General features: G+C 36.5%; 1 protein-coding gene across 1 annotated transcript in view; it reads right to left on the minus strand.

Moving 5' to 3' along the window:
• CALCR (calcitonin receptor) overlaps positions 1 to 21,604 on the minus strand; it is a 74,836-nt gene that overhangs the window by 19,721 nt on the left and 33,511 nt on the right. Inside the window, exon 7 of the mRNA XM_017525104.2 lies at positions 410 to 563. Coding sequence (XP_017380593.1) covers positions 410 to 563 — 154 coding nt within the window. The remainder of the gene's footprint in view (positions 1 to 409; positions 564 to 21,604) is intronic.

Consider the following 21,604-nt stretch of genomic DNA (forward strand, 5'->3'; position numbering starts at 1 on the left):
GAGGAAGGAAAATGAAGCCAGGGTAGGGGAGGTACAGAATTCAAAATGTGAAATTCCCCTTTGCTCTACAAACATGTGATGACTAAAGCAGAAGAAGGCTTAATCAGATCTTCTCTAATCAGGGCACGTTTTGTGTCCATCGTTAGCTGAGTTTGTTCCCTGAAGTTATCCTTATAGTCATACTTTCCTTCTCTGTGCAGACCCTCATGTTCAGCACAGTTTGATTGGGATTGGTAAAGGGTTTCTACCAGGTCTTTTGGAGACTAAACTCCTGCCAGTACCTGTGTTCCATTATTCCTTAAAGGATCTGGGCCCTGACTCTATTCTCTGAGACCAAGATTAGAAGAAAACTGGAAGCATACAGACAGAGGTGAAAGTGACTCAAAACTTAGCTGTGGAAAATACATACCCCAGCCCAAGAGATAATACCACCGCAAATGTTGCTCCTCGGTAAACACGGCCACCACAATGAGGGTATGAAGATAGATCCCTTCACAGAGCATCCAGAAATAGTTGCAGGACATCATATACTGGTGGAAGAAATGCAAAATCTTGCAGCCCACCTGTCAGAAAGAAAGGAAGATATTCAGAAGAAGACACAGGTAAAGATGTGGCAGTGAGCACAGAGTAAATGTGAAAAGAAGCCAAAGTATCTGCATTGTTTGCAAAGCAGTTTCCCAAGCATCTGTCAACGTGTACCGCCTGCTATACCCATAAATCAGAGTGAATGCACAGATTATTGGTATTACATGTAAATAGCCAAATAAGTCAGTGGAAGACTAGTCCACAAAATGTTTTCTTGTTACATTCTGGGGACTTAAACAGATTGATTCATTTTCCTGCAATGTGTCAGACTCATAACCTTAGACAACACCTAGGGATTTGATCCATGACTTTATGGCTCTTTTTCTATGGTCAATGAAGAAAATAACCCAGATATTTTTAATGTTGTTCCTAAAGTTCAATGATTTGTTAATGATGTCCCTTTAGCAGTAAAGAGGAGAGAGTCAGCTGGTAAATTTCATGTGTGAACCCAGGAGGCATGCTGAGCTTAGCTGCTGTTTGTGCTTTTGTTTTCATATGGGAGCCTTGGTTTGTATATTGGGATCAAGCTCTCTCTAGGCACAGAGATTAGGATGACATCCTTGCTGAGAACTCAATGCAGGTGTAGGAGCCACACTCCTGGGAGAGTCACTAATATCGTTGTCTGTATAGAAATAACCATTGCTTGTACTGCATAATAGAATTCTTTTATTCACTAGTAACCCCTGGAATAGGAGTTTTTTCATCTTGGTACATTAGCATTTTGGAGTAGATTGGTTTTTGTTGTGGTTATGGGGGCTGCCTTGTATATTTTAGTAGTATGACTAATTTCTATCCACTAGATGCTAGTAGCATCTCCCACACAATCCTGCAATCAAAAATGTCTCCAGATGTTGCCCAATCCCCCCTGGGGAGCAAAATGTCTCCAGCTGAGGATGTCTGCCTGAGGGTACTTAGCTATGTTTATCTCTCAACAGCAATAATAACCACAGCAATGACAACAGAATTTAGCATTCAAAATCTTAGGTATTAGGGAATGGTTATTTGCATTATTATTATTTTACCAAATGCTCTGTTTTACAGTATGTTGCTTCTTATTTTGTTTTGAATTTGACTACATTTAGACCTTTTCTTTAAAAAGTAAAATAGCCATGAAGTGACTTTCAGTACTGCAGCAAGCTTTTCCAAACCATGCATTTTATTTAATGCATAAGAGAAGTAATTCATTTACTCAAAATCTGGTGTGATGAGTCAACAGATGTTCTATTGTATTTCCTTTACTTTCATTGCACATAGAGAAAAGCCCCCTGGACCCAGAAGGTGATATGACATTGTCAGAGGTAGAACCAACCTCTGATCCTGTCCAGAGTGGTATAGTGGTGCAGATAATTAAGAACACCAGGTAATATAAAAGTAATTTATATTTGGCTCAGAAAAGCACTGGATATCCTCCTCCCAACCCCAACTGATTACCTTCCTAACTGGAATTATTTGATTTAATATAATGTTAGTTTCACATTTTCTAAGCAAGTACTTGCTGTATCTACATAACATCCAGATATATAGGTAAAATGTGAAATTCAGTTGTTACTCTGGATTCATTTGGAAGACTATTCTTATTAAAATTCCTCCTCCTGGATCCAGAAAATAAGTATATGTTTTGGGGAATGTCACTTGGGAAGAAAGAGATGATAAGAGAACAAAAATGATGGTCTTATGCCTATGTCATCTAGAGCAATTTTGGCTTCAAGTTTTATATACAGTTAATTATTGTTGTTTTCAGTATTTATGGTCTATAAAGTTGCTGCAAAAACTGAAATAGAAAATCCTGAGCTATTGCTTCCAGGGGAAACACAGGGTTAGGTTCCTGTAAACCTCTGGTCACAATGTTTTCATCCAGCAATCAATAGCTAACTTTGTTTTATGTGTTTTGTTTAAAGACACCTTATTTAACATATGTTGCTGCTTTATTCACACTGAACTCTCAGCCAGTAGCACTATAACTTCTACCTGAAGAAAACTTATTCGATATACATATTTTCTCTGTAAGCCACATCACGGCTTTCTTGCACTTAGGAACACCATACAGCACTTCAGTATGATGCTTGGGGGCCATTTAAAACAATAAAATCAAACAAAATGCATAAAAATGTAGCACTAAGTAGACCACAAAAAGGATATTTGTTTGTAGTATGAAAACCGAAACAAGAAGGCAAAGAGAGCATTGCCTTGTTTAACCTCATCTGGGAGCTGCACAAAGGGTGGCTCCAATGTCTGGCCACTCTGTGAGTGTCTGTGAATGACAGCGAAACTGCTAGGAGTATTGATTTGGGGGTTACACGTAATTTATAATGAAAAGGCAAATTTGCAAAGGTAGAATTCCTGAATAATAATGAGAACTGACAATATTTGGGTTTGGTGTATGATACTGTTTGGAGGCTAAAGCCTCAAAAGCTCACACAAATTTTGAAAATCACTAGCCTATTCATTTTTAAAATAAATACCTCATAAAAATAATTAGAAATATTTAGGCAATCAAGCTGACTATTAGAATTTTTCACAAAAATAGTTCACCACTTAGATTAGTGGTTTATAACTAAGGTGGTTTATCAGTGTCACCTGATGATTTTTAAAGAAATACACGTAATCATACCTCTTCTCTGTTTTTGTTTTCAAAATATTTTTAGATATTTCTAATTTAGACCCCTAGCTAAGAATCCTGTGCCCATGATATTCAAGGTAATTCAGTTGCATTGAACAAACATTTATGGAACACCTACTATGGAGCCAAGAACTAATCTACTTCTGGGAATATCAATATGAATAATATATTGTCTTATGGTCCCTGACTTAATTATAATCTTTCCGTCAAGGGTGGAGTAACTTAGGCAGTAAACAGAATGATGGGGCCTCTTGCCTAGAGTTAGTCCTTACCACCATTCTGAGATGGTTTCTTGATTAGCAGCATGGGATATTAAAGAAGTCCCTCTGAGATCAGTTCAAATAAGCTAAGCAATGTTCCACTGTCTTTCTAGGGATAAGTCACACCAGTGTAATATTGTTTAAAGTAGTATGATCTCCCAAATTGTAAGACAAAATCTATATTCAAATAATATAAATGCATCACTCCCAAGTAAAACAAGAAATACTTGAAGCCCAAATAGATACAATTTGTGAGTTATGCTCTATTTTATTTTCTTCATTAATATAAAAAGAGATAATTGCCACTGTAAATGACACATACTCTGTTGAATACAGTGAGTTCCAAGTCTCTCTTCAAAGAATAAGTATGCCACTATGTTCAGTTTCCATGTTCCTTCTTTATTTTAAAGTTTAACTTCATCATTTTCTTCATCTCCTTGCCCCTAATTTCAGTAAACAACTTTCCTGGAAGTTCTAATCAGTAGTTCATATCTGTTCCCCTGATTACCTGCACCTATTCCTCTCATTGAAACTGCACATCCCCCTTGTGCATCCTGCTCCTAACCCACATATTTAGAGTCTTGACTCATGCTAGTCACCTGCTCTGCCCTGAGTCACCCCTGATCATCTGCTCTGACCTCAGTCACCACCTTTCGTCATCTGTTCTGTAACCATCTTTCCTGCCAAAACTGCTCACCCTGCCACTTTGGCTCATACTCCTCTCTTTAAAATAACAAATTGGAATCAGCTTAGACTGTGTGGTCCAACCCTAGCCAATAGGAGGACTACACAGAAGTCGGGACTACCTACATAAGGGATAAGAACCCCTTCCCCTCCCTAGTTCAGTTATGCTCTTGCCACTGCTCCATCCATGAGACACACCCTTCTATAGAAGTAAATTGCCTTGCTGAGAAAATTTATATTCGAGTGCTATTTCTTTTGTGGAACAGAAAATTTACTTCTAACAATCCTAAGAAGTAAAACCATACTAGTTGGCTTTAATGAGTTGTAGCACTATTCAGTGGCCCTACTATCAATTCATGTTTTAATAACACATACAATTTGTTGAGCAATTATGTAACTTTCAAGTGGAAGGAATTGTTCAGTTTTTTTGATTGGGTACACTATTTAATCTATCTTTTCCACAAAATGACTCAAAGGGTGTTTATAATAATTTGATTAAAAATGGAATCAGAATTATAGAATGGAGGTTTTTCTTAGTCTGATTAAGTCAACCTCTAAACTTTATAGAAGATAGATGTTCAGTAGTGAATTTGTTTCCTATTTATAGTTTTCAACAACACTTAAGAAAATTCCCTTGATCTGTATAACATAGGAAATCTTGTATGGCAATATGTTCAAGAACCATTGATAGAGGAGCAAAGAATGCCTCCAAATGTAAACTGCTTTGGAATTTTTGTTTGTTTGTTTAGAAAAGACCAACCTTATAATAGGTAATCAATGTTTTGAGGTGTTTTTCTGTTATGGTGAGGGTAGAGGAAGAACTTCAGTATGAGAAATAGAAAGGAAACCAGAGCTCATCTGTGGAAACAATGAAAAGCAATGATCATGGCCTATGTCCTACTTTTAAATAATTGAAAATCTACCATGAACTGTTCTTGGCATCATTTGCACTCCAGGCCTATTACCAGGTATAACAGGGAGCTAAGGAATACTATCTTGCCTTTCAGAATGCATTCCATCATCTTCATAATGCCTAACATACCATATGGCTTCATTTCTTTAGCTCAAAGCTGTTTGCTTTATGAAATGCCAATACCTCAGGAGGGGATTACACATTTTATCCTCTCACTCTTTGAAACCACAGAGTAGAAGAATTAAAGAAAGTAAAGAAAAGTGGCTGGGGGATCATAGAGAATGCAGATTTGGAATATGGTTTATCAAATATTTATCAAATATTTATTTATCAAATATCAAATATTAGATGCAGGCAGTAGGCTAGAAGATCCACAGTTGTCAAAAAAAGTACCTATTCCTAAGAAATTTATTGTCTTGAGAGGTTCACAAAGAGAAGACCTGGGAAGTGTTGCCAAAAGTAAGTGCTCTCTACTAGAAAACTTTGGCAAGGGCCAAGCCTGTGCATATTTCATTGTTAGTGTATACTTAATTCTCATGATACATTTCGTGTGCACAAAAATTCATAGCTTTCACAAAAAATACTTCAATTTCTCCCTCTCATTGGTAAAATTGGAGTATTAGGTTCAACTTCTGTGTTGATTTTATATAGTTAGATATAATAACATACTAAGGAAAATTTTGTGAGATGTTTTAGTTTTGTTTTGCTGTCAAACAGATTTGGCAAAGGAAAATTAAAAATAAGAGCCATATGTTTCATATATCCTGCCAGGATTTGATTAAAACATATACTTAAGATCTTTTGGTTTTTCAAAATGGTGGCTAAGTTTAATGCAGTAACTGTACTTGTATTTTTGTGTCCGATCCTAGGCTAGGGCTGCAAAAATAAAGTTCAGTGCTTATGATCAAGGAAGGTATCTTCTGGTGGGGAGACGGTTATATAAACAAATAAGTGCTACAATATACAATGATTTCTAAAAAAGGTAATTTTTCTTGCCAACTTTAAGACAGTTAAAAATTCTCTTTTCAGGTAAGTCAGAGGAGAATAAATGGATCAAACTAGTGGGGCTTGTGTTATTAACATTAAATAATCTACCCAGTTTGTGTTAAAAGGAATGGATTAGCAGATTCTGCCAAAGTCAAACACATTCTACTCTTCTTCCAACTTTTGTATTTTCTGGGGGGTGCAATACATACAGGCCACTTTATAGTAAAAGAGGTACTTGACTGTTAATTTACTTTTCAAATTCACATGGACAAAACTGAGGCAAAACGAAGAGCCCAAGAGTATCTTTCCTGTTTAGTTATTAGGGGGCCAAATAAATATATTTGGAAACTTACAGCAAAGAACTAAAACCACATTCCCTACTGTACAAGCATATTAATAAATAAAATATTTAAAAATTACTTTGAAATGGTCTGAAAGGTACCAACTTCCTAATACTTTGTACTGAATCAAAGCTACAAATTTTATTTTTGCCAAGTTTTGTTTCAAAACAGAAATAAACTTTGTTATAGGTTCAGCATGATCTCTAATAATTAAACATAATTATTTACATTTCCCTGAAGCTTCTAAAAATGTTTTCTCATCAGTTCACTTTAGCTCAGAAGGAAGGGTGTGAAGTGATGTTTACTTGAGCAAGTGAAGAAGGATCAATAAGTTAATTTCGAAATATTTTGCCTGGAGGAAAAGACATTATTAAAGAGCCTGAATAATAAAGATTTGTGGTCTATACTTGTTAAATTTGCCAGGTTAATTTTTTAAATTAAATTTTATTTAATATATATCTAGATTACATATTGAGTGAACATGTAATTTTTGTTAAATATGTTTCTACCTGATTCATCTTTATGTCTCTGTTGCCTCCTCCATCTCCACCCTCAGGAGTTAAACCCAGTAATATTTACATAGAAAGTGGGCAGCAGTTGCTTATTAAATCGAAACGAATATGGTTTTGGGTAGTGTTTATAGTGTTGTTCGATTGAAAATATTTTAACTCTTAATTCAATGTTATTTTATCAAGTATCCAAACAAGAGCTACTTATCTATGATCTGACAAGTTCCAGGGACCTTTTTACCTAAGAGCACTACAATTCTTACAAAAGTCTGCAAAGATCATTACATATCTGCAGGGATCAGGCTGCTGACATCAATAGAAAACTTACAATGCTGGGTGAATTCCTCTGGGGGCATCTTAAATTTTTGTCAAGTTTTTCTAAGTTTCTAAGGTGAATGCTTTAGAAGATGGCAGTCCCTAAGGTCTGGTATGCCCTGTCATTTATCCCGTATAGCCTTGGGCAAACAGGTGTTTTCCTTTGCACTATGGTCTTCAGAGTGGGCATGCCTATGTGCCTTTGGTATACGCAAAGACTTTTCAAGGGCCATGTGAATATTCAGTGGCCATTTGGGCCATTTTGTAGCATTCTTTAAGCCATCCTTTTCCATCTATTGTTTCACTTTACAACATAAAAGAACACTTCATCTGGAAAAAAGTTTACTGTGGTTCATTACTCAAGTGTTAAACAACTTTCAAGTGTCAAACAATGGAACGATGGGAAAAACTCCTTTAAAGATTAATGAAGTTCCCCTAAACCTAAATGAGGTATTCTGTTTTTCTCTGTCAGATCTCTTTAAGTAAATTTGATATGGGGTATTATAGCTTGTTGGATGTTCTGTGAAATTATGGCTATTAGGTCATCTTTTCATTCATACACTTAAACAATATATATTGAACAAGTACTACATGCTTATGGACTCCTTCACATTCACATGGTTATGGAGTCAGTGAAAGACTAGGCATAAGTGTATACACTAAATCTTAGGTCCCCCTCCTCTTACTCTTTTTTTTGAGATTTACTTCCTTCACTTTTGGGGAGCTGTAGTTGTCCTAAATTCTGTCTTCTACTCTTCAAGTCAGTAAAATTGAGAGCTTTCTATCACAGTTTTACCTGTCCTGGAAAGGGATAAAACCATGGAAACTTTATGTACAACTATCTCCATTTTAAAGTGTCGTTTCCTTTTAGCATCTCCTTGTCTTGTCACTCTCCAGGGTCTTCAGATAATTTCTTTTTGTATTTTGTTCATGGTTTGTAGTTTTTATCTGCAAGAGGTTTTGCCAGACAGGAGCTATTCGGTCATCACCATTTTATTTTTAATCAATTTTAGATAATGAACCACTGTAATATATACTCTGTAACATCACATGAAAATTGTGGTAGAGTAACCTGAAGGAGTTCCTAGAAACCCAGTAGCGCCTCGACAGGCAGACAAGTGACCTTATCAAGCAGCTAGCTCCCCGACACCACAGCCAGGTAAATCCATGAAGATGGGGAAAAAAAAAACAGTGCAAAAAAGATGAGACCATCAAAGACCAGAACACCTCTTCTCCTTCAAGGGATCACAACTCCTTAACAACACAGGAACACAACATGACTGAGAAAGAGTGCAATGAATTGACAGAAACAGACTTCAGAAGGTGGATAATAACAAACTTTTCTGAGCTGAAGGAACATGTTCTAACTTAATGCAAAGAAACCGAAAACCTTGAAAAAAGGTTAGACAAAATGCTAACTAGAATACCAGCTTAGAGAAGAGCATAGATGACTCTTTGGAGTTGAAAAACATAGCATGAGAACTACGTGAAGCAAACACAAGTTTTAATAGCCAAATCGATCAAGCAGAAGAAAGGATATCAGAGATTGAAGATCAGCTCAATGAAATAAAAAGAGAAGGCAAGAAAAGAGAAAAAAGAGTGAAAAGAAGTGAACAAAGACTCCAAGAAATATGGGATTATGTGAAAAGACCTAATCTACACTTGATTGGTGTACCTGAATGTGATGAGGAAAATGAATCAAGCTGGAAAACACGCTCCAGGATATTATCCAGCAGTACTTCCCAAGCCTAGCAAGGCAGTCCAACAGTCAAATTCAAGAAATACAGAGAACTCCACAAAGATATTCCTCAAGAAGAGCAAACCCAAGGCACATAATTGTCAGATTCACCAGGATTGAAATGAAAGGAAAAATGCTAAGGGCAGCCAGAGAGAAAGGTCAGGTTACCCACAGAGGGAAGCCAGTCAGACTCATAGTGGATCTCTCAGCAGAAACCCTACAAGCCAGAAGAGAGTTGGGGCCAATATTCAACATCCTTAAAGAAATGAACTTTCAACCCAGAATCTCATATCCAGCCAAACTAAGCTTCAGAAGTGAAGGGGAAATAAAATACTTTATGGACAAGCAATTACTGAGAGATTTCATCACCACCAGACCTGCCCTACAAGAGCTCCTGAAAGAAACATTAAGCACGGAAAGGAACAAGTACCACCCACTGCAAAAGCAAACCAGTTGGCATTAAGACCAAAAATTCAATGAAGAAAATGAGTCAACTAACAGGAATGAAAACCAGCCAGTAACAAAATGGCAGGATCAAATTCGCACATAATAAATTAACATTGATTGTAAATGGCCTAAACGCCCAATCAAAAGACACAGACTGGCAAACTGGATAAGAAGTTAAGACCCATTGGTGTGCTGTATTCAGGAAAATCATCTCACATACAAAGACACACATACACTTAAAATAAAGAGGTGGAAGAAGATTTACCAAGCAAATGGAGAGCAAAAAAAAGCAGAGGTTGCAATCCTAATCTCTGATAAAATGGACTTCAAACCAACAAAGATCAAAAGAGACAAAGAAGGATGCTACATAATGGTAAAAGGATCAATCCAACAAGAAGAGCTAACTATTCTAAATATATATGCACCCAACACAGGAACACCCAGATACATAAAGCAAGTTCTTAATGAGCTAAAACAAGATTAGACTCCTACACAATAATAATGGGAGACTTCAACACTCCACTGTCAATATTAGACAGATCAACGAGACAGAAAATTAACAAGGACATCCAAGACTTGAATGCAGAGCTGGACCAAGTGGACCTAATAGACATATACAGAACGTGCCACCCTAAATCCACAGAATATACATTTTTCTCGGCACTACATTGCACTTACTCTAAAATTGACCACATCATTGGAAGCAAATCACTCCTCAGCAAACGCAAAAGAATGGAAATCATAACAGTCTATCAGACCACAGCGCAATCAGACTAGAACTCAGGATTAAGAAACACACTCAAACCTGTACAAACACTTGGAAACTGAACAACTTGCTTCTGAGTGTTGACTAGATAAACAATTAAATGAAGGAAGAAATAAAGATGTTCTTCGAAACCAATCAGAATGAAGATACAACTTGCCAGAATCTCTGGGACACCTTTAAAGCAGTGTCCAGAGGGAAATTCATAGCAATAAATGCCCACCTGAGAAACAAGGAGAGATCTAAAATTGACACCCTATCATCAAAATTGAAAGAGCTAGAGGAGGAAGATCAAAAAAAAATCAAAAGCTAGCAGAAGGCAAGAAATAACTAAGATCAGAGCTGAACCAAAGGAGATAGAGACACAAAAAACCCTTCAAAAATTCAATAAATCCAGGATCTGGGTTTTTGGAAAGATCAACAGAATAGACCATTAGCCAGACTAATAAAAAAGAAAAGAGAGAAGAATCAAACAGATGCAATAAAAAAAGATAAAGGGGACATCACCACTGATCCCACAGAAATACAAACTACCAAAAGAGATTACTACAAACAGCTCTATGCACATAAACCAGTAAACTAGGAAGAAATGAATAAATTCCTGGACAGTTGTACTCTACCAAGACTAAACCAGGAGGAAGTTGAAACCCTCAATAGACCAATGACAAGGGCTGAAGTAGAGAATAGCCTACCAGCCAAAAAAAGTCCAGGTCCAGACGGGTTCATAGCCGAATTCTACCAGATGTACAAAGAGGAGATGGTTCTATTCCTTCTAAAACTGTATCAAACAATACAAAAGGAAGGAATCTTCCCTAACTCATTTTATGAGACCAACATCATCCTGATACCAAAACCATGCAGAGACTCAACTAAAAAAGAAAACTACAGTCCAATATCCATGATGAACATAGATGCAAAAATCTTCAATAAAATACTGGCAAACAGATTGCAATAGCACATCAAGAAGCTTATCCATCACGACCAAGTAGTCTTCATCCCGGGGATGCAAGGCTGGTTCAACATATGCAAATCCATAAACGTAATCCATCACATAAATGGAACCAAAGACAAAAACCACATGATTATCTCAATAGATACAGAGAAGGCTTTCAATAAAATTCAACAGCCCTTCATGCTAAAAACTAGGTCCTGGATGGAACATATCATAAAATGATAAAAGCTATATGTAACAAATCTACAGCCAATATCATACTGAATGGGCAAAAGCTGAAAGAATTCTCTTTGAAATCAGGCACTAGACAAGGATGCCCTCCTTGTCTATTCAATATAGTATTGGAAGTTCTAGCCAGAGCATCAGGCAAGAAAAAGAAATAAAGCGTATTCAAATAGGAAAGGAGGAAGTCAAACTGTCTCTTTTTGCAGACAACATGATTGTATATCTAGAAGACCCCATCGTCTCAGCCCAAAATCTTCTCAAACTGATAAGAAACTTCAGCAAATTCTCAGGATACAAAATCAATGTGCAGAAATCACAAGCATTCCTATATATCAATAACAGACTAAAAGATAGCCAAATCAACAGTGAACTCCCATTCACAATTGCTACAAAGAGAATAAAATACCTAGGAATACAACTAATAAAGGATATAAAGGACCTCTTCAAGGAGAACTACAAACCACTGCTCAACGAAATAAGAGAGGACACAAACAGATGGAAAAATATCCCATGCTCATGGTTAGGAAGAAATAATATTATGAAAATGGCCATACTGCTCAAAGTAATCTATAGATTCAACACTGTCCCCATCAAGCTACCAATGAATTTCTTCACAGAACTGGAAAAAACCACTTTAAACTTCATAGGGAATCAAAAGAGAGCCTGCATAGGCAAGACAATCCTAAGCAAAAAGAACAAAGCCAGAGCCATCACACTGCCAGACTTCAAACTGTACTACAAGGCTGCAGTAATCAAAACAGCATGGTATTGGTACCAAAACAGACATAGACCAGTGGAACAGAACAGAGGCCCCAGAAGCAACACCACACATCTACAACCATCTGATCTTTGACAAACCTGACAAAAAACAAGCAATGGGGAAAGGACTCCATGTTTAATAAATGATGTTGGGAAAACTGGCTAGCAATGTGCAGAAAACAGAAACTGGACCCCTTCCTGTCACCTTACACTAAAATTAACTCCAGATGGATTAAAGATTTAACCATAAAACCTAACACCATAAAAACACTAGAAGAAAACCTAGGCAAAACCATCCAGGACATAGGCATAGGCAAGGACTTCATGCCTAAAACACCAAAAGCAATGGCAAGAAAAGCCAAGATAGACAAATGTGATCTAATTAAAATTCAGAGCTTCTGTACAGTGAAAGAAACCATCAAAAGAGCGAACCAGCAACCAACAGAATTGGAAAAAATTTTTGCAATCTATCCATCTGAGAAAGGGCTAATATCCAGAATCTACAAAGAACTAAAACAGACATACAAGAAAAAAACAACCCCATTCAAAAGTGGGTGGAGGATATGAACAGTTTTCAAAAGAAGACATTTATGAGGCCAACAAACATATGAAAAAATGCTCATCATCACTGGTCATTAGATAAATGCAAATCAAAACCTCATTGAGATGCCATCTCATGCCAGTTAGAATGGTGATCATTAAAAAATCTGGAGACAACAGATGCTGGAGAGGAGGTGGAGAAATAGGAACACTCCCACACAGTTAGTTGGTGGGAGTGTAAGTTAGTTCAACCATTGTGAAAGACAGTGTGGTGATTTCTCAAGGATCTAGAAATAGAAATTCCATTTGACCCAGTAATTGCATTACTGGGTATATACCCAAAGAAATATAAATCATTCTACTATAAAGACACATGCACACATATGTTCATTGCAGCCCTGTGTACAATAGCAAAGACCTGGAACCAACCCAAATGCCCATCAGTGATAGACCGGACAAAAAAAATATGGTACATATACACCATGTGATACTACGCAGCCATAAATAAACGATTAGTTCGTGTCCTTTGTAGGAACTTGGATGAATCTGGAAACCATCATTCTCAGCAAACTGAAACAAGAACAGAAAATGAAACACTGCATGTTCTCACTCACAGGTGAGTGTTGAACAATGAGAACACGTAGTCTCAGGGAGGGGAGCATCACACAGTGGGGCAGTTGTGGGGTAGGGGAGGGACAGTTGGGGGTGGGGAGGGTGGGGAGGGATAACATGGGGAGAAATGCTGGATATAGTATACACCTAAAGAAAAATAAAAAAAATTAAAAAAAAAGAAAATTGTGGTAGTAGGATAATCATATGGGAAACTTTAAATAAAACAGTTTTCTTCAAAAAGTAGATTTTATATAATTCAGATATTATGGGATATGTATTCCACACTTTAATAATTAATAGCATGATTGTTAAGTTTCAGAAGCTCAGTAACAGTCCATCTACATTTCAGGAGTAATCTTTTTCCCCCCAGTTTATCTATTTAGTTGTAATACTTTTTTCTTCTGAGACAATTCCTGCCTTTATGATTTGTAGTTTATGTTAATGCCTTTCTGGCCTTGAGATAATGCTCAAATAAGATACTTAAAAACATAGTTGCCTGTAAAAATTGTAGGTAAATTTTGATAGTATACTTGCTTTTACTTTGTAACTAATAGTTCATATTTTAAAATTATTTACATTACATGCAAATCATCCAGAACTTTTCAAAGCCCTTGAACTTATTACATGTAAAATCCATAAGCACTTTTTTCTCATAAAGAAGAGATGCAAGGCTTATTTATCAGCCGAATTCAATTACAGGTGACACTAAGAAGGATGCTCACCATTGAAGTCCTGTTTATGCATGCAATTGAAATATTTTTTCTACAATGGCCATCTTTACATGGGGCCTATTTAAAAGCATGTCTTTTTCTGCTCCCTTATCATTTCAATTAAAGGAAAATAAGCTTTGTCTGAATTGAATATACTCAGAGTCCCTTCTCTTCACCCCTCCACCCCAAACTGTATTTCCTCAGAAAAAGAGGAATTACAGAGAAAACAACTCCCACTCCCCTCCAGAAAAATGATGGAAAGTGTCCTACTTCATGGAGTTGTCATGACTTAAGTTTTGTTTTTCACCAGTCTGCCCTTGTACATGAGAAGGAATTTGAGATTGTGATTCAGAAGGTGTGGTGTGGGGCTTGAGATTCTGTTTTCTTATTTATTTACTTATTTTAGCATAATTTTTAATTTAATTTTTTAGTTTTTTAAAAATTTACCTTTATATATAGACACAGAAGATACATATACAGCATGTAATACCATGCAGACATGGAATGAAATCATGTCCTTTGCAGCAACAGAAATGTGGCTGGAAGCCATTATCTTAAATTAATTAATGCAAGAACAGAAAACCAAATGTCACGTGTTCTCTTTTATAAGTGAGAGCTAAACTTCAGTACACATGGACATAAACATGGAAACAACAGGGACAGGGAATACTCAAGGCAAGAGGGAGAGAGGGTTGAAAAACTACCTGGTGGGTACTATGCACACTACCTGAGTGACAGGACCCACACCCTAAACCTCAACTCCATGCAAGATGTCCATGTAACAAACCTACATGAGATTCTGCATCTCTAACCGAAGGTAATGCTGATGCAGACCACATCTTGGAAGAATTTAGGATTCAGAGAGGGCCTCGTCAGTACTTGTTGCAGTGAATTTACTGCAACTCCTGTTGTAGTAAACCCCAGTTGCAGTAAACTCACAGTGCAATGAGAAACATCCCGACTTTGATTCACTTATATTTTAAAACCCCATGAGGAGGAATTATAGACCTTCGTGTCAAAATGCTAGTTCAGTTAATAAACTAAGGGACAAAAAGGCCCTCCTGTCATCTGGAAAACTGTCAACCTGTAGAGTCTTTAAAGCCAGCTGATTGAAGTAGAAACCTCATCAGAAAGTTTAGCAGTAAGCAGCTTTGTATGAAACTGCTGCAATTCTTCTCCAGAGGAATTTAAGTATATAACATTTTCAATTAAAAGTTAGTCTGCTTCACAATCTTGAGATGATTCCTGATAAAGCCTCAGAGAAAATGAGTTTGAGTTTGTGGAACTGCGTAGTTGTGATTTGGTGTGTTTAGTAAAAGAATTAAAAACAAACACTAGAGAGAAAAAGTCTCATCTGAGATAAATACATCGGGAGATGATCTGGAAATTGGTAAAGGAAGCACTTTGGAAGTGTTAAGAAAACAGTGCCAGAGCAAACAAAAGGGTAGGCTATACACAATTCTGATTAAAAAACAAAACAAAACAAAACAACAATAACAAAGAAATATGGTAGGGGAATAAAAGTTAACCACTTGCTACTCTCAGGTTTTTTTTTCTCTGGTATAGTGAGAGTCTTATGTCACTCTTCATTGGGGATTCTCAAGCCATCATTGATTTAGCTGTATATTTTCAGACCATACCCCTTCAGGTTATTTGTGATTTACAAGTCTCTACATATGTGTATTCTACTTTTATACTTAATTTCTTTTAGATTTAAGCAGTGTTTTACTAATGCTTGATGTTTCACACCTCCTGTACTGTGTCACATAGAAATGAACAAGGTGCCACAGTTAGTAATTGACAAGTGCTAAAGCCCTAATGATAAAGCTAACAATGGTAATACAAATAATGATAGCTGATTTTTGAGAGTTGTGTGCCAGACGATGTTCTGTGGACTTTGAGAATATTGGCTTATTTTTCACAGACAGCTTTATGAGAAATGTACTATTATTTTCTCCATTTTACACATTAGGAAAGCAAGGCACAGTGAGGTTGAGTAACTTGCTCAAGATTACAGATTAATCTGTTAAGTAGAAGAGCGAAGATTTAGATTCTGCAGTTCAGCAAGAGCTATGATATAATTTGGAGTAATACAGCTAAGCACAACAAATAACAAATCATGTGTCACTTCACAACTGTCCAGCAATGATCCAACATACCCTAACAGAGTGTGCAAAACCTCTAGCATCTCAATTGGAAGTTCTGAGAAAAAAACAAATCTATAACAAGTTTTGGACTAAATTCATGACAGCCTTCTCAAAGCAGGGAAAGCTAACTGCAAATTTTGAGGTGAAGACTTGTGTATGTGTAGACGTACCACCAAGATTGACCAAATGAAAGAAACTGGAGATTGAGTATATGTTTATATCCACTTTAGGAAGAGATTCTTCTTCAAATTCGCATGAGAAAGCTTCTAATTAAAAATAATAACTTTAAAAAGGAATAAAGAGATCCTCTATACTTTTCTCCATCATGTGACCTTGGTTAAAAGATCATTTATTGGTTTTGACATGTAAGTAAAGTGAAGTAGCATAAATAACCAGGGTAGGATACTTCATTCCATTACCACATCTTGGTATTACTCTCTCTGCATTGCCTTTCAAATGCATCATACACTTTTATTCCCAATCTAATTTTTTCTATAAGTTACTGAAATAGATCATTCCAATCTAGTTTTATTTACTATTGACCTCTCATCTCAAAAACTCTGCTATCTCAGTTATCTCCCTCTCATTTATATATTCTCACTTGCACTAGCCTCCCTTGGGCTGGGCAGGAGTCCAGTTTCCACCCTGGATTTTATCTTCTCTAGTTTCTTGGCTCTGAGCATCCATTCTAAGCTAATCTTCCTGTGCCTACCTAGAAAGAAGCTCTGACATAGCCTCGTGGCTCAATCATCCTGAAAAAACCAAAGGTTAGAAGACATTCATGTTGCTTCCAGAACTTGGAACTCATTTGACTTTACTTACCTAAGAGGCTATAGAAAATACAACTTGATTGTTTCAGCTTCTGAGGTGCAAAGTGCTCAGGTTTCCAGTAAAAACTAATCTTTCTGTGTTGTGCCTTTCAGACCCAGATAAAAAAATTAGAGAGAAAATTTATTTCTGAAAAATGACAAGTATCCTGCTAGCTTCCTTTAGATGCAGCAAGAACAATGCTTTTAATTCTGCCTCCTGACTTTCTATATGAAGATCATCAAATGAGCAGATAGAACAAAAAAAATAAAATAACATTTTAGATATTATGGAAATGAAATGCTCAATTGACACAAATGACAATGAACAATTTTCACATCACTCAATAAACTGAGGATGTATTCAACCCTTATTTATGTCATGAGTTATTTTGAGTTTAATTTAAAAAAAATGTGGAAGGAATAAGATTCTCACCCTTGGCCATTCAGGAGATAATATGACTTTCTGAAAACAACCCAGGGAAGAAACTACTTGAATGGGAAAAGGACCACAACCCCACAGGAATTCCCTACTGACAGCGAGGACAGGGCATTGTATATATATTTTTTCTTACCCTCAACAAAATAATAACAAAAAAACCTCATAGAACTAGTGTGACAACATTCGGGATGAGGCAGCCTTCCTCTTCAAAAAATAACTTCTTAATATATTCCCATGGGCATTTGTGAGGAAAATCATTGCTGACTCAGTGACCCAGAATTGGCTCAAAATGAAAACAAAAACAAAAACAAAAAAACCCACTCCCTGCCTGTCTTTAGTATGCTTAAGAACAAACTGTCTTTAAAAATTATGTATTCTGGCTTATTTTTTTAAGAAAACATATGCCCGAATCACTGACAGATGACATGCTGATAGATACACTTTTCTTTATTTATGACTGTGGTTGTGGTTCTCATGTTAGTTGCAATTTCAATAAATATTTGTAGATTGAAAATGTCCAATAACTTCTCTTTCCCCAAAACTTTTTTGGCTGCTTTTCTTTGTCTCTTCTTCTTCTTTCTTCTTTTTTCTCCTTGTCTCTACTTTTCTTGGCTAGGGAGGACCTTACTCTAATGTATTCTGGAGTGTCAGTTTTTCAAGAAGAATTCAGTATTTTAAATAATTTTATTTCAAGCAATTTTAAATATATGATTCTTCATGTGACTTAGTAATGTTGATGACATGATTCTCAGCCTTTGGATACTATTTTGTCTGTATCTTTAAAGTGAAAGAATTTTACTCTTAGAAAAGGTGAGTAGTAAAATAGCAGTAAAATCTTTTCTAGTTCTTGTTTCTCCCCTCTATATTGAAATCTATTACAATAGGGACAACTGCTTTCATGAAACCTGAATTTATAGTTTCAACTGTAATCTAATAATCTTTTGGATGGGAAAGATTTCAAGATATTGGACCTCTATGAATGCATTTGTGACAGAATATGCATTTTCAAGGTGAAATACAATACAAATTTTACCATATGTGTCTCTCTTGGTGATGCCACATAAGCAGTTTCAAAGATGAATAATGTATAAAACATGAGTCCTTGAGAATTCTTTCCTTCCATTTCTTAAACAGATTTTCCCATGTCTAGAGAGAGCAACCCTATGCCGCTTGTATATGGAGGGTTAGATAGAGAGATCTAACAAAACTCTCATTGGAAAACAATGACTGTGTTAAAATAGAGAAAGTGCTAATAACAAATAGCCTAGTTTATTTTCTCTGGGTGAAGTATATGCTTCACAATTTACAAACATGAATTAAGCTTTGTCGTTGTAGTTATTTGGTTTTAGCCTATGGTATTTATATGTTTTTGATGAGAGACATGTGTTTCCAAATTTTCTTTTATGGAAGAAACAGACATTTGAAAAGGCACAGTGTGTTCTCACATATGATGTTGCCCATTTACCATTGTAAGTGACTTGCTACTGGTAGCTTCATTTCATTTTGTCTAACTTCAGAGGGAAATGGGCTCTTTTAGGTATATAGAGAAAAATATCCAAATTTTTTGTTTCTTTATTTTCTGTGGAAAAAATACAGTTTGAAATAGGTTAAAATGTGACCAAACCCCATATGTGTGGTTGCAAGACTCATGAAGCTATTTCCATGTGAGTTTTGGCTCATTGTGAGGGATTGTGAAGGGGATGTCATAGATATTTTTTCCAAACTAGTAAAAATTCACTTCAGCCTGAGGGCTAAAAGTTACATTTTTGGTGGTCAGTAAACAGTTGATTGATTAGATGAAATTCTATCTTTAAAATGTTTTACCATTTGTTCTTAGGAAGTTTGCCCTTGCATAGCTAAAAACAGCAAGTCTGTTAGGGTAAAAATATATTGATTGGAAGAACCAGGCGCTAGTCATGCCATAAAGATAAGCTTCTTTTCTTTCTTTCAAACTTACTTTAAGATTGCCTAATGTATGTGGGTGAATCAATCTCACTCTTCCATACCCAGAAGAAAGTTTCCTGTTAATTTCTCTGGCTCCCTGAATCTCACACTCATATTCTCCTAGGAAATCAGGTGCATAGCGGCAGATCCAGGTCCCTAGATACCTGCTTACAGAGTTTATTAAAGGTTATTAGGCAATAGACGAGCTGCAAGGCATATGTGGGTTGACTTAGTGGTAGGTAGGGGACAGCCTTTGTGCTGTGGCTAGCAGAGTCCCTGGCATGTCTGCCCCTAAAAAGCCTATGAAAATGGCAACATCTAGCAATGACAATGAATGGGACTGCCAAGAGCAATTAATAGAATAACAGATTTGTTGGAAAAGTCAAGTGCAACAATCTAGGGAGTTAGTCATAAGGTGAGGGTTGACAGCAACCTTGTGAGCAATCACTTGCAGTATTAGGTCCTTGAGAGTTTTAAAGAACTTTATGCTTCTTTGGGCTCCAGGACAACTGCTGAAAAGTAAGTAGAACAGTTTTTGTTATTTCCATTTGATGCAAAAAGCTACATGATTTCTGTAATTTAGTAGCAAACTCAAAAAAACCTGAATTTTGACTATTTCAGGAAGATAGGTTGAAGAAGATCTCATAGTGGATAAGAAGTCCCTTTTACATTTATAGGTGGGAGGCATGGAGATATGGGCATGAGACTCCCACGAAAAGAGGGGAAAGAGCCTATTCAAGAATTTATAATACTTCATCATGTGACTGAGCATGCGCCAAGATCAATGTGGTTGGTTATTCAAAAACTGAAGCTTCATTTCTTGGCCTACTCCCTATAGAGAGTAACTTTCCTAGGGTTTCTACTATTCATGGAAAATAGAGAGCCAAAATGTGATTGTTCTCTGCAGAGAGATTCTTAGTTAATTGCTTCTACCTCTGTTTTCATCTCAGTGGGGGTCAGCTTCCCTCATTAACTGTAGTGGGCATGTCCAGTTATGGGCAGTCATCACTTTGGAATGGCTGAGCCCATTTCTTTAAGAAGATATCTTTCTTAGGCAATAAAGAAAGACAATCAAGAGTACCAAGTGGTAAAGAAGAGAGACGTTGGCTCCTGTGTGAGATATGTCTCGGTTTGAATCCCATCTCTAAGTATTCATGGTACAGAGAACACTTGTTCTCATCAAGCCTCAGTTTCCCCAGCTTTAAAAATAGGGATAATTACACCCATTGCTAGGATATTGCAAAAATTAAATTAAATGAGATAAATTTTCTTTAGATCAATTGACATTAAAAAGAAACATTCATCAGGGTAAACTCATTTAGTCACATTATTCTGCAGGTAAGACAGTACTTTTAAAAGATCTGATAACAGATGCCATGGTTTTAAAAGATTGATTATAATGTCTCTCTGCATATATTCATACTACAAAAATTATTAATACTGTGGAGCCATTAGAAGCCAAATTAAGCTGCTTTCCCATGCCATGCCACTGTCACACAGGATGCATGCTCTGTGCAGATTTCACGCATTTTAGTTATTGGGTTGGCAGAACTGTCAAATGCCAGTTTTGAAAGATGAGGCTATCTACAGATGTTTGCATAACACAGTTAAACAGAGAAACAAAAATGAAAATATCCCTTGGCCCTTCACTTTGAGCTAGATAGCTTCTATTCGTACTTCTAGATGCGCTTTCCATCCTGTCCTGTCTACCCTGGGCCCACAGAAATAAATCTGTACATCTCCAGCAGGGCTTCCTTACCCTCTGGTTTCTGGTTGAACTCAGCTAATGGGGACCATCAGTAGAGACTGGAAGATGAGAGTGAGTGAACAAGGGATATTTATTTATCCACTTCCTTTTGTGGGGTTGCCACAGGCTGGCTGTGTCCTAAGATGGAAGTCCTGAGTTTCTGTAGGGCCTCCTTTACCACACCAACTCTCTGTCTTTGGGTTCATACACCTTTCCACCCACTTGTCCATTCAGGCCTCGAGTGGAAATAGTCCCCACTTTTACTATATCCTAGTGAATTGTCCACACATTTGCATTAGAATAAAACATATGGATTCATCAATTTTGCAGAGCAAAAATGATCAAATATTGGCAATTTTATATTTAATCGAATAAACAGTTACATCATTAAACTATTTTGAATAATTCAATTAAAGCACAGTCCATTAAAAGGAAAAGATTTGTTAAAATTAAGGAAAGCAGGCTTGCAAAGGAGACAGCAGAGAAGCACTTGTGGAGTTTTTCAGATGAAAATATTTACTGAGGACAAAATAACTACTAAATAATAGAAGCTATAAT

Source organism: Cebus imitator, unplaced genomic scaffold (genome assembly GCF_001604975.1).
Source record: "Cebus imitator isolate Cc_AM_T3 unplaced genomic scaffold, Cebus_imitator-1.0 Scaffold37, whole genome shotgun sequence".
Classification (NCBI taxonomy): domain Eukaryota; kingdom Metazoa; phylum Chordata; class Mammalia; order Primates; family Cebidae; genus Cebus; species Cebus imitator.